This window comes from Salmo salar, chromosome ssa16 (assembly GCF_905237065.1).
Source record: "Salmo salar chromosome ssa16, Ssal_v3.1, whole genome shotgun sequence".
Classification (NCBI taxonomy): Eukaryota; Metazoa; Chordata; class Actinopteri; order Salmoniformes; family Salmonidae; genus Salmo; species Salmo salar.
Window position 1 is genome coordinate 14,479,561 of NC_059457.1, and position 14,605 is coordinate 14,494,165.

At 41.6% G+C, this 14,605-nt stretch overlaps 1 protein-coding gene across 1 annotated transcript in view; it reads right to left on the reverse strand.

Annotated features, from left to right (window-relative positions):
* The window catches only part of tmtc2b (transmembrane O-mannosyltransferase targeting cadherins 2b), a 176,023-nt gene that overhangs the window by 5,429 nt on the left and 155,989 nt on the right, over window positions 1-14,605 (reverse strand). The window contains exon 11 of the mRNA XM_014147934.2: window positions 8,833-8,896. Within this exon, the coding sequence (XP_014003409.1) occupies window positions 8,833-8,896 (64 nt within the window). The remainder of the gene's footprint in view (window positions 1-8,832; window positions 8,897-14,605) is intronic.

Consider the following 14,605-nt stretch of genomic DNA (forward strand, 5'->3'; position numbering starts at 1 on the left):
AATCCGGACTGCCCAGTCCGTAGTGCCCTTCTGAGGGGAGTTTTGTGTCAGGACTTCTCCATGACTCCGTGGCCTGTTTGGGGCGGCATATTCACAATTCAACCCAGCTCTTTGAAGTGGGACACATGATTAACATATTATAATGTATTTTCCTGCTGATGCCATGAGGCAAATACCAGAACCAGTCCAAGGGATGTGTCACCCGGGATAGTAGGAAAGTAGTGCAAGTGTTCAGAGCACCATCTAAATAATCCCTGGGAGTTTAAATAGAGACCATAGGAGTGTATCACATCTCACATCTGATCTCCATTTTATCTGAAGGAGTAGAGCAGAAGTGTACTTGTGTAGTTAAGCGACTGTTACTGAGTAATAGCACATGGCTTTACATTTTGTTAATTCATTACTGTTTTGAATGTAAAGTTGACTCGACAGCATGTTGTGGAAGAAGTAACACTAGTTGTATTCATGAGCATCATGACACGTGTTACCGTACACGTGATTCCTAAACTGGGCATTGATGATTTCTGTTTGTTTTTATTATTTACCATTTGTAAAAAAAAAAAGAGAAAAAAAAGAAAAAGAAAAGACAGGAGTATGAAATGTAATCCATCTCAATAAAATGACCAATAATGGTCTGTGAAGTCATATAGAATAACTCATAAGTAATTATGACCCATAGGTCTTTGCCTCATGAAACGCCACGTGTTTATGTCAAGGTTTGACATTTTCACAAATTTCCCCAAAAGATTATAAAAGCCTTAGACCGTAAAACAATGTGGGGTGATGCTGCTGCCAATACTGTAGCACGGCAGGGAAAAAGTGACTATATACGGAATGGGAAATGCTGCAAAGTTTACAGATTTCTAAACATACCCCACTATGCACATTTGAATAAACAACAGGGGCTTTGTGAAATATTTGAAGTTGAAACTAATCTCTGGAATTAAAACTAAATGCATGTCTTGACTGTAAAACTAAAATAATTTTCAACTTGTATGCTGTAATTGATGAAATAACATAAATTGTGTCGAACAAATAGAAGCTTGACTAGTAATTTTAACAGGCTCTCGTGCTGACTGCTAGCTAATAATACATCTGTCTTATCCTAGTAGCCCCAGGACCTAGAAGCATTAGTCTGAAGGTATAGGACCAAAAATACTTCTTATGTCATGGAGACTAAAGACATTTTTGGTCATCCAGTCATGAATGAGTTCCTGGAGGCATGGACATTAAAACCACAGACCCTCTCCCATTGCCTGGCCATTTGTCTTGCTTTGTCCACACTAGTCTGAGCTGTGCTAGCTGCAGTAACAATCATTTTCAGCTCTGCTCTGGGCTGTTCTGCTCCAGTCTAGGAAACTTATCATCTCTGTTTTTCCAGTGTCAAGGTTGGATGAGTGATGATACATGCATGAGAATTGATATGGGAACAATATGTCCAGTAGCGCCTCTCCTCTCATAAGAGGAGTTAAATTGATAAATACATCAAACGTGCCTGTGAAATAATCCCATTGTCCCTTAGACAGCCCCACGTGTCCCTTAACAGACATACAGTGAAAGTATTCAGACCACTTGACTTTTTCCACGTTTTGTTAGGTTACATCTTTATTCCAAAATTGAATACATTTTTTCCCCCGCATCATTCTACACACAATATCCCATAACAACAAAGCAAAAACTGGTTTTAGAAATGTTTGCTAATTTATAAAAACAAAAAAACTGATATCACTTTCACATAAGTATTCAGACTCTTTACTCAGTACTTTGTTGAAGCACCTTTGGCAGTGATTACAGTCTCGAGTCTTCTTGGGTATGACGCTACAAGCTTGGCATCCTCTCAAACTCTGTCAGGTTGGATGGGGAGCATTGCTGCACAGCTATTTTCAGGTCTCTCTAGATATGTTCAATCGGGTTCAAGTCCGTGCTCTGGTTGGACCACTCAAGGACATTCAGAGACTTGTCCCGAAGCCACTCCTGCGTTGTCTTGGCTGTGTGTTTTGGGTCATTGTCCTGTTGGAAGGTGACCCTTCGCCCCAGTCTGAGGTCCTGAGCGCTCTGGAGCAGGTTTTCATCAAGGATCTCTCTGTACTTTGCTCTGTTCATCTTTGCCTTGATCCTGACTAGTCTCCCAGTCCCTAGAGCTCTGTCAGAGTGACCATTGGGTTCTTGGTCACCTCCTTGACCAAGGCCCTTCTCCCCCGATTGCTCAGTTTAGTGGACGGCCAGCTCTAGAAAAAGTCCATTGAAGAATGATGGAGGCCACTGTTATTGGGGACCTTCAATGCTGCAGACATTTTTTGGTACCCTTCCCCAGATCTGTGCCTCGACACACAATCCTGTCTCGGAGCTCGACAGACAATTCCTTCGACCTCATGGCTTGGTTTTTGCTCTGACATGCACTGTCAACCGTGGGACCTTATATAGACAGGTGTGTGCCTTTCCAAATCATGTCTAATCAATTGAATTTACCACAAGTGGACTCCAATCAAGTTGTAGAAAAATCTCAAGGATGATCAATGGAAACAGGATGCACCTGAGCTCAATCTCGAGTCTCATAGCAAAGGGTCTGAATTCTTATGTAAATAAGGTATATCTGTTTTTTACTTTTAATACATTTGCAAAAATGTCTAAAAACCTGTTTCGCTTTGTCATTATTGGGTATTTATGTGTAGATTGTTGAGGATCATTTAAACAATTTCTTGTTTTTTTTAGAATAAGGCTGTAACAACAAAATGTGGAAAAAGTCAAGGGGTCTGAATACTTTCCGTGAGCACTGTAAGAAAACATATTCACTACAGTGGCCAGGGCCAAAGTAAACGCTGGCATGACCAGGAGTTCCCCCTCCTGCTGACTCCAGTGTGTTAAAGCAGTTAATTGTCAGACAAAAATTAATTTGTGATTTCATCTTCGAAGTGCTTTGGTAACCACTGACTGCAGGACTGGTACTTTTGTAGCTATAGCAATATACCCAGCAGAAGAAGTAAAATATTTTCTCTACGTTTAGATCACACAAGCAGCCAGATTTCATGGCTAAATGGTCATGGTAATTTTGACCCTGAAACTCAATATTAGGAAGGTGCTCCTAATGTTTTGTACACTCAGTGTATAGCGCCATGACTACATGGAATGATGTTTCACCTCAGGTAACTCAAGCTAGCAGTGAAATCAGATTTAAAAAACAGATTAAACAACACCTCATAGCACAACGCAGACATTATTCTTAGTAATGTAATATTGGAGCAATGTAAATTTGTATAATGCACGATGTTTTGTTTGATGTAATGTAGATCTGTTTGGACCCCAGGAAGAGTAGCTGCTGCCTTGCCAACAGCTAATGGGGATCCTAATAAAATACTAAAATACTAAATACTAACTGCCTTGAGGAAGACAAATTGAAACCAGCTGTCTGGGAGTGAATAATCAGGTGAAGTTAAAGCTGTGACCCGCGGAGGAGAAGAGGAGAAGATCTGGCTGAACACAATGAAATAGCATCACAGGCCTTCACACAAGACACTTCCACATTACAGAGAATGGTGTGCAAGGACTCCTGGGTAGGGATTCTACTGCTCTTCCTGCTTTTCCTTTTAGTCCTGCTCCAGCCGAGCTTCAAAAGATCCCCCTTCCCGCCCCAATGACCCTCCGCCCACCCTACGCTACCCTTTCCTCTGGCGTGTAGTCGTGACAGAAGCACCACCAGATGTGCAATATATTCGCCGGACCTCAGAAGAAACAGCTGCTTAAAGCCATGGGAGTATGATGAGGAGGGAGCAACGACCGGCCATAAACCTCCTTAATTCCACTGTAAACAGAAAGCATGGGGACCATATCTAATTGGCCTGACAAATGTAAAGACTGCAGATGCTGTCATTTTATGGTGCCCTACGTAGGCCTCTAATAGGCTGGTCTCTGGACAGAAGGAAGGGTTGAGGCACTAAAGCCCTTGAGTTAAGTCAATTGTCCAGTCCTACTCAGTCAAGCAGTCAAGCAATACAGAGGCTGAAGCATAGCATGCAATGAAAAATGAAGATAGACAGGAACATGGTCCAAGTCAAGTCACATGAGAGAGAACAAAGTGTAATACTGGAGAAGATGGATGAACATCCTCAATCATTATCTAGCCTCCACTGTAAGCAGGCCAAATGGCAAAGGAGGCGTCCCAACTATTTGACCCCATTAGGCTGAAACTGCCTTTGTTTTTGGACTTGGATGCATCAAATGCATGTTTACATACATTATTTGTGGATGCTGAGAGATGAAAATGTGAAAATGATGACGATCTGTTCCTGAAATAGACAACAACGTAGGAAAGAAGATACAGATGATCGTGCTGCTCTGCATCTCAGCCAATGTTCTTACATTTTACTTTACACTTCAAGCATCACACACAAGAAACTTCTCACATCTCCACACATCTCAGTGTGAAAGATTCTAATTTTAGATATGACTTCGACAGGTACGGTTGGATGGATCGCACAGCTTCAGCATTACGCTCTATCTTTTTCTCATATTTACTGCTGAGCACCAGAAGAATGAAGCTCCTACGCAATGACAAAATGTCTTCACAGCAGGGACTGCCTGTGTGTGCATGCAAGTCATTCATTTATTGGACAAAATGCTTGCCGTAACTCCATCTATGATAGCCTAATCATGGAGACTCACTTGAGTTTATGTTCACATGTTTACTTTCGGCTGGTCTTCTAACAAAATGCGGGATTAAACAGCGCAACAAACATTCTAATAACTGCACAGGGAATAGGGAAGACCGGGGTTATGTGTTACATAGGTTGGTTTTCACAGTATAGTTTAGTCTGTTACTCCCAATCTAGAGGGTGCTGTGTAGTCTAGTCATTTTAAGATTAAAATGTGTGACTACTTTGAGGTGAAGGGAATTTGTGTGTTTTATGGAAGGTGAAAGTATAGTCCTGGTATTTTCATTGTTTGAATTATGGGAGTTGGATATTCATGAACAATTGTTTGTTGGAATGAGGAAAGGGATAGCTATATTTCAAACTTATTTTCGAAGTTGCTAGGTCAAGATGTGGAAATTAGCATAATCTTGCTTTTATGCTCAGTTGGAGATGGTTATATAATAAGTTATACTTACAAAGTATAAACTGCTTCATTTTGTAAACAATATTGTTCAATCAAAATAACCTGGCTATTTCTAAGACTCTGTAGGCTACATTGATTTCTTTATTTCAAGTAGACAGTGTTTTGATAGGGAAGATCTCCCATTTTGGAATAAGCTAGAAGGACTAAAGGGAAACCATTTCAACCCAAGACCTTGGTATTTCTAATAATGTTGAAAATCCTATCTCATCCTATAGGCCTACTGGTGAAAAAAAAAGTCAAAAGTGTGACACACAGCCCCGGACTCCCCTAATCTGATGCACCGACAACATTTTATGGAGGAGAAATCAAATGAAGATTTCATCTGTATTTCATCAAATTCAACACTGCATTCACTTTCTGTCCATGTGGGTACCAAAAAGTATGCTTTGGGAACACCCTGCATTCTGGGGTGATTGGCTTATGATTTGCTCGTGTCAAAGGAGATCGAACCGACAAGACCTTTAAGATTCCCCCTAAAGAATTTCAAACAATGGCCTCTAACACACTCCCGACATGCTCCGAATTTTAATTCACATGTAAACGACGGTCAGGGGTCGAATTGTTAAAATGTCATGGTATATCTAAAATGCTAAAATGCTGACTGGAGCCTGCGTTTGTTCCTTGAGATTAATAAAATACACCACCAAAAGTTTAATTTAGGGGCTTTAGGATTTTGTATGTTATTTTGAAGCTAATTTCCTGCTATTCTCCATTGCTATTCTCCACATCTACGTAACATTGCAAAAATCAGAAATTTTCTGTCCAAAAATGATGCAGAAAAATTAATCCATGCTTTTGTTACTTCTAGGCTGGACTACTGCAATGCTCTACTTTCCAGCTACCCGGATAAAGCACTAAATAAACTTCAGTTAGTGCTAAATACGGCTGCTAGAATCCTGACTAGAACCAAAAAATTTGATCATATTACTCCAGTGCTAGCCTCCCTACACTGGCTTCCTGTTAAGGCAAGGGCTGATTTCAAGGTTTTACTGCTAACCTACAAAGCATTACATGGGCTTGCTCCTACCTATCTTTCCGATTTGGTCCTGCCGTACATACCTACACGTACGCTACGGTCACAAGACGCAGGCCTCCTAATTGTCCCTAGAATTTCTAAGCAAACGGCTGGAGGTAGGGCTTTCTCCTATAGAGCTCAATTTTTATGGAATGGTCTGCCTACCAATGTGAGAGACGCAGACTCAGTCTCAACCTTTAAGTCTTTACTGAAGACTTATCTCTTCAGTAGGTCCTATGATTAAGTATAGTCTGGCCCAGGAGTGTGAAGGTGAACGGAAAGGCTGGAGCAACGAACCGCCCTTGTTGTCTCTGCCTTGCCGGTTCCCCTCTTTCCACTGGGATTCTCTGCCTCTAACCCTTTTACAGGGGCTGAGTCACTGGCCTACTGGTGTTCTTCCATGCCGTCCATGGGAGGGGTGCGTCACTTGAGTGGGTTGAGTCACTGACGTGGTCTTCCTGTCTGGGTTGGCGCCCCCCCTTGGGTTGTGCCATGGCGGAGATCGTTGTGGGCTATACTCGGCCTTGTCTTAGGACGGTAAGTTGGTGGTTGGAGACATCCCTCTAGTGGTGTGGGGGCTGTGCTTTGGCAAAGTGGGTGGGGTTATATCCTGCCTGTTTGGCCCTGTCCGGGGTATCATCGGATGGGGCCACAGTGTCTTCTGATCCCTCCTGTCTCAGCCTCCAGTATTTATGCTGCAGTAGTTTATGTGTCGGGGGGCTAGGGTCAGTCTGTTACATCTGGAGTATTTCTCTTGTCTTATCCGGTGTCCTGTGTGTATTTAAATATGCTCTCTCTAATTCTCTCTTTCTCTCTTTCTGTCTTTCTCTCGGAGGACCTGAGCCCTAGGACCATGCCTCAGGACTACCTGGTATGATGACACCTTGCTGTCCCCAGTACACCTGGCCGTGCTGCTGCTCCAGTTTCAACTGTTCTGCCTGCGGCTATGGAACCCTGACCTGTTCACCGGACGTGCTTGTTGCACCCTCGACAACTACTATGATTATTATTATTTGACCATGCTGGTCATTTATGAACATTTTAACATTTTGACCATGTTCTGTTATAATATCCACCCTGCACAGCCAGAAGAGTACAGGCCACCCCTCATAGCCTGGTTCCTCTCTAGGTTTCTTCCTAGGTTTTTGGCCTTTCTAGGGAGTTTTTCCTAGGGAGTTTTTCCTAGCCACCGTGCTTCTTTCACATGCTTTGCTTGCTGTTTGGGGTTTTAGGCTGGGTTTCTGTACAGCACTTTGAGAATATCAGCTGATGTACAAAGGGCTATATAAAAATAAATTTGATTTGATTTGTAGTTGCCCTTTAATTCACCATATGTTTGGCTAGTGGTGTTTCTGTACTGTACAATAGGCCTAGTGTACATGTGATGGCTAAGTTTGCAAGAACAAATGACCACCCGATTGATAGGTTAGAAATCATCATGATATCATTCTGCCAGGTAGGCCTACTTTGGAGTCAACATTTCATTGGGAAGGGTTTTGGGGAAAGCCTTAGAAAAGACTGTTTCGGTAAGCTAACTGGCAACACAACACACATGGGCGCTCACAAACAGGCCTTACTTCTTCACAAAGTTGCAGGAAATATGAATCACTGATTAATTATTTGAATGAATTATGAGAAGCTAGTTCAATTGAACTACCCTACCGCTGTAAACTAGTCCAGGGACAGCCAGTTGTTTGAGCTGTGTGCTCTTGCTGCCCGACAGATGATATTCTGCTGAAACTAGGCTATGAGTGTGGCGTGTGTGTATGTGCGCAGCACACTTAGTGAGGTGTATGTTGATAGGCTACTGCTGTTACGATTGTCCATTTTATCCCTCCCTCATCACCTCCTCTCCATTAGGCCAGGCTGTCGTTTTTGTCTCCAGAGTGCCTCTGCTAAGGGTTTCAGATATCCAGAATCGTACACTTTTTGATTTTTTTTTCTTCTAACAAAGGTTATCTAAATTCACCTTTAGTAGCACTGAATTATAGAAATAAGCTCCACACTTCACCTTCCACTCTTTGGTGTCCTGTCTCTATTAATGCATTCCTATGAACTACATTATGACAATAATGAGGATTTTCCTGCTCTAAAAGGGTGGGAATTTGAGACTCACAAATACAAGATAGTCCATTGAAAGCACACAACTATTTTCAACACTTTTACACTCTATATTACATAAACATGGTGGGAAAATGGTGTAAATTGTGTATGTTGTACGTTTACATCTACTGGAAACATTTCTGTTGGCTGAATCAAACATCACGACGGGTGACACTGTCCAGACAAACTTGGATTGTTCCTTGACAAGTGATTTCTTCTAATCAGGATGGAACTAACATTAAGACCACAGAGGCCAAACATTATTTTCTCCACTGCAGTTCAAACAAAGTCAAATCTGTGTCGTCAAATGATACTCAGCTACTTGAGTCTATTCATTATCCACACACCAAAGCCCTGTGACTAAGTGTTATTATCATTATTCCTTTCAATCTGACCACCCTTAAATTGCCCTGGCCCCTCCTTTGAAGTCCCTGATTGATGCTACACAAACAAACCTTAGAGCTCCGATGACTTGACAATGCAGGCCTTTGTGTGGAAACAGGCAGGGCAGTGATTGGTCAGAGAGCCACACAGCCAGTGATTGCAGACAGAGTGTCCATCATGTTGAGTAATAATAGGTCAGCAGAGGTTGATATACTCACGTTAGGTCTTATGCTGGCTGCCTGTCCGTAATACTTCTCGGCTGCATCGTTGAGACTGGCTTGTCTGCAAAGGAAAGCACAAAAAGCAATCATCCCTCATCTTTATTACTTCGAACTTCAGAGGGTTCATAAGAGACCTTGAACTCTGTCTGTTTAATGCTGCTCCGGGGCCACTAAGGTTAGGCCACGGCGGAGAATGCCGTGTAGCAACGAGAGGAGTCAATGAAACAGGCAATTTGTTGCAGGCCTTTCAGCAGACAGCCCTCCATGCTGAGTGGTGTACAGCATGCCCTGATTGTTTTCATTATATCCTGGGTCACAACCTTTGTGTCATGATCTTTGACTTGCGTGTCATTACAATAGGCCTCTCATCAACCACTGCCTTAGTAAGAACAAACATCACTTCAAAAGCCGGTCCCCTGTCTTCTCTGTAAACACATCTATTGTTTTTGGTACTGTCGGTGGGGTTGAGAACTAGGAAGGAGGCCTAGGAAGGAGATTATCACAGAAACCCATGTGAAAATGTGTTGCAAGTTCATGTACTTTACAAAAATTGGGAGCATCATATCATTATATTTAGTTGTACTGTACAAACACAACAACAAAACATGCAGTGAAAACGATATAGTAATGTAAGGTAAAGGCACCTCTAGACAGATGGTTATCCTGCAAATCCCAGAAGACTTGAAGTACTTAGAGTCTGTAGATTATCCAATAAAAGCTCCAATCAAAACAAGAACGTTCTCCATATGCTCATCATCTCCATCCACAATATGCTACGCTAGTAAACTTAGATTACTGTCCTACCTGACTGTGTGACTCTTTCCCTTTGGCCAAGAGCTTTTCCGTTTATTCATATTTCTATAAATCAGAAATCATTTTTACAACCCGCAGCTGCATTTCACTGATGGTAGCAATTGTCTCCCAGCAAACAGTTTAACTTTGACAGAGTCAAGGACGGAGTCAACGACTGCTGGCTCCGGAGTCCCGAGTTGTAATGATGAAAGCAAGACCATCTGAACTGAACAGGGCTTTCATTAAGCCTGTCTGGCCATATTAAGGAATCCTCCTCCGTATTGCAGCGCTATACGGCCACTTTCACATTCCACGACTAGCACGACAACACCCCGAAAGATATCTCTGAACCCAGAACAAAATCTCATAGTCTGTCAATAGAGAGTAATACCTGACCTACAGGTCATTCTGCAGAGCATAAGTGCTGTCATATTCTTGTTGAACTTTAAATCAGAACACGCTATGATTTCAAGTTTCAAGTTTTATTAGACGTACGTACGGGATATGCATGGTATACATCGTCTAACAAAATCCTTACTTGCAGGTTCTTTATCGACAACGAAACAACAGTGAGAAATAATAAAAGATAAGAATATGAACGTAACGTTTGTTAGGTCAAGAGGCAAAAGAAGCAGTTCTGATAAATGCGCAGTGCTCATCTTCTCATGTCAGTCTGCATTATTGAAAGCAGCATACAGCGTGCAATTCTAATAATAGCGAAAACCCAAGTTCTCTCTAGAAACCAATATTTCAATCCCCACAATATCCAGCGGTAGGGAGGAGTTTCCCTCATTCAATTTTCATTTTGCCAAATCAGAATGTCACATTTGAGATGCTAAAACAAAAAAAAAACACACAAAAAAAACAAATGACACACAACACCATTAAGCTTCCTTTGAGACCAACGTTGTCGTTAAGCCACAGTGGTAATGGCTGGTCAACAGACATGGGTAGATGCTTTCACCGTGAGGTGACACCAGTAGTGGTATGAGGGACTGGGATGGAGTCTGTGGTGTGAAATGATATGGTGAAGATGTTTTGGACGGACATGCGATCAAACTCAAGAAAAGAAGACAGCTTGGCTTCGGCATCTGTCATACTATATCCAGCACCAACGAGGGTTGAGAATCATTGAGAATCCTTACTCAGTGCAGAGAGCCCTGCCTCCCTCAAATAACTCTTGATACACTTCAGTCCAAGGCCTTTGTGTAGGAGGTGTGGATACTGGCGTGTCACTGTTATTCACAAGTTAGCACTATGAAAACTCAAACACACTGGTCTCTATTTTCGACTTGTTTCAAAACGCACCTTAGTTTGCAATTTCGTCATGTAAAAACTGGGGCACTGGCACTTTCCAGCCCTAATGCCTGGTTCTGCAATTTACCTGTCTAACATCAGCTTGCTTGCGCTGTGGTTGGAGGGGTGGCAATATTTAAAAACAAGCGTAAAAGTGACAATTTCACACAGCTCTAAGGGGTGGGTCGAAATGTACAGAATGGGTACCTGGAGGAAAATGGAAGAGGGTCATGCTTTTTCAATTTCAGTCAAGGTGAGGTTTTTAAATCTAGTCCAGGGTAGGGTCATTCAATTTGTAATTGACAATTGATTCTCAGTGTTTTAGAATGAGTTGCTTATTAGGCTATATGTCGATGTGTGCCTCATCTCTGATTCTCCGCTGGGTGCACAATATCAAGTGTGCTATAGGCTATTTAGTGTGGTTTCAATCAAATGAACAACAGCCTATACAGTAGGATGTGAATGCTTGGAGAAGCACAGATCAAAGTTATATTTCTAAGATAGCTGCTGGGATGGTGTAAATAAAACTAGGCTGCATTACACACTGCAATGGATATTCCAACCCTGAACCCCGGCCTGCTCTGCTCTTGCTTATCAAAACCTTTAGTGTGTGCTGCTTAACCGATGGCTGTGCTGTGTAGGCCTACAGTGGCAGTTCAGGAGGAGAGTCAAAGGCTTCTTCTGAAAATGTATTTTTGCAATATCTTGTGTGCTTACTAGCCTATAGCCTATGTTCTGTTCAGTTTGAGAAGGAGAGCACAAAGATGAGAAGGAGGACCGGAGGTCAACTTTGATAGCTTGTTACAACTATAATTGATTTAAATAAAAACAATATGTTTCTTGCCCTTGAGGTATTTATCAGAGTTATTGACCTCACAATAAGCCAGATTCTAGTAACTTACATTGTGGTGCTGAAACAATCAATGGGAAATGGGCAGCTTATGGTGCTGAAAGTAGGCAATTTTGAATAGGCATAATTTATTTCAACCCTTAATTTTAATTACACTTTATTAACAACAAGAGGGCTTTGTGTTGGAGCCTATTTCTTCCTATTTAAGAAATAAGAGGTAGGCCTACCTGTTTGACAGACAAAAGGAGTCTAATAGCTGCTATATCCATAGATTTGTCGGACAATTCTTCCACCCACCATGCACTCTTTGAAAAGCCTACCTTCGTGTCAGTGAAGGGCTGTTAAGTTTAAACCAGGACTGGCATTGAGGGGGTATGAGAGGGTATGCCATAGGTCTACCTTTATTAAAGAAAATGGAAAAAAGCACAGGCCCACCCCTTGTTAGCTTAAGATTTAGATTTTTTGTTGTTGTACGGATCGTTTCTATAAAGTGATCTGTTACAGTGCTGCTGTAAAATACCCAGGAAATACGTGATGCATATGGGGATATCATTGTTTAGTTTCCTTGACATTCATAGGCTGAGCTACAACCTTCTATAGCCGAGGACACAAAACATGTACTTTTCTTGGGAAGTAATCTAATTCTGTCACTATAAACTAATTAAGCTATTCACTTTCTGTACAATAGAAGATGTTTAAACCCAAGACAGCTTTTAGGGAAACACTTGTGACCTTCTCTCGTTGGGTTAAGCCACGGAAGAAGAGTAGCCAGCAGTTAAAGCTGACATTTTTCTGCGTCGGTAGGCCTACTTTGTCTGGGGTGGAAAGGTCGGCCTAACTTTTGAAAGTACCATGCTCAGATTCCTAATGACGTCTAAGATTTAAGTATTTGCAAAAACAGGGACAGTTTCATTGCAAACAAGACATACTGATTTGGCATTAGAGAAACATGATAAGATGAACACATAGGCATATCTCTGTCCATTCTTAGCCTGTAATTTCTGTATTCTGTGTGGTATTAAAACATATTCTGCTAATACTAAAATGACAGAATTGCATTAAATGTTTATAAAAGGCACATTTTTCTCAGACCTGCAAACACGATAATAGATTAATTCAATGCTTTTACTATAAAGGAGATCTTTCCACCTCTACTCTTGTCCACGGTGGTCATTCCCACAACCTTCTGGGCCGCAGCCCTGTGCATCAAAATTCCTGTGTTGCCATGTAATGCTTATAAGACAATTTATTTTTTCTAAAACGGCATATCTAAGGCTCTGACCTGTCCAAGAAGTGAAGGTAAACGGTAGGCATGTTCTCTGCTATCCACTTGATGTTTTAATCATTATTTTGGGTATAGGGGAGGGCCATCCAGTTTCATTTCAGAAAGGTCCGATTTTCTCCATGTAACCCTTATTATAAATAACGTTCACTCGCTAATGGGAAGTTTTAAGACCCACAAAAAGCAGGTCTTAACAGTTGATATTGGCATGGAAGAGCTGTGCTTTTTGTGCCGGTGCGTCTCATATTCAGAAACATAAAAACATTATTGGTTTCCCCCCCCATTTCATTTAAAAACAAAGCATAGCTTACTCTCCCCTTAGTCAAGTCTGGTTTAGGGGAAACTTAGTCAGTTGCACAATTGAATGCATTCAACCAAAATGTGTCTTCCCTCTGAATCAGAGAGGTGTGGGGGGCTGCCTTAATCAACGTCATCGGCGCCCGCGGATCAGTTGCTGTTGGAGGTTAACTGCCTTGCTCAAGGGCAGAACAGCACATTTTTCCACCTGCTGGCTCGGGAATTAGAAACAATAACCTTTCGGTTTCTGGCCCAATGCTCTTAACCGCTAGGCTACCTGCCGCCCTCAGGTTTACAGCATCACATAGGCACATCTTTTTTATCCTGGCCATTGTGGGAGCAAAACTCGTGACTATGATTACATTTCCATTATTAGCAGCATCTAGGCTGTCCACTTTGAAGAGCTGAGACAGGCTATATAAGCCTGGAACAGATATGACCAGGGCCCGCTACCATTATAACCTATACAGCTGTCAGATGTGGGCGTTAACAAGCAAGAACTGAGACGGAAAGATAATGGTGGAGAAAGGTCAAGGGAAGCTATTTTCATATAGAGGGAGGGGATTCTATAAGTTATGCAAAGATGGAATACTATAAAGGCAGAGCTCTGTGATATGAGAATTTAGTCTTTTCCATGGAAGGGCTCGGCTCTGTTATGTTTATAATAAAGTCTAAATTGAATTCACAAGTTCCGGTATCTGTGTAAATATTTGACTCAATATTCCACAACACCATTAGACAAGTAGCCTATGAAAAAAGGGGTTTTAAATGGTCTACTGAGAGAGCTTTGAAATATATTAGAGATTTTTACACTGATGCTTTTTCATGATTCACAATTCACATACCTGCATACTTCATTATGCTTGTTCAAGTAGACTACCCATTTCCATTTTAAAGAGCGCCCCTCGTCCGATTACCAAAGACACGCTACTCCAAACTATTCAGTTCTCCTATAATGCCATATCGACAGCATTTTATTTTGAGAATCTGCCTCGCACAACAATACAAATGACAGGAGCCTAATATTTTTTATAGATGTGTGAATGCTATGCATAAAGACATTTAGGTCTACATGTGCACAAAGTGCCATTGTACGAGAGAAGCAATTTATGATATCATGCTTCTGACCCCATCCTATTTAGAAATATTGTTGTTTAAAAAAACTGATTGCTTGTTTTCTGTTTCATATCAAGCCCTCTGCTACCCTTACCCTAGGCCTAGGCTAAGAAGGCTGGTTCTACAGCAATGTGCTG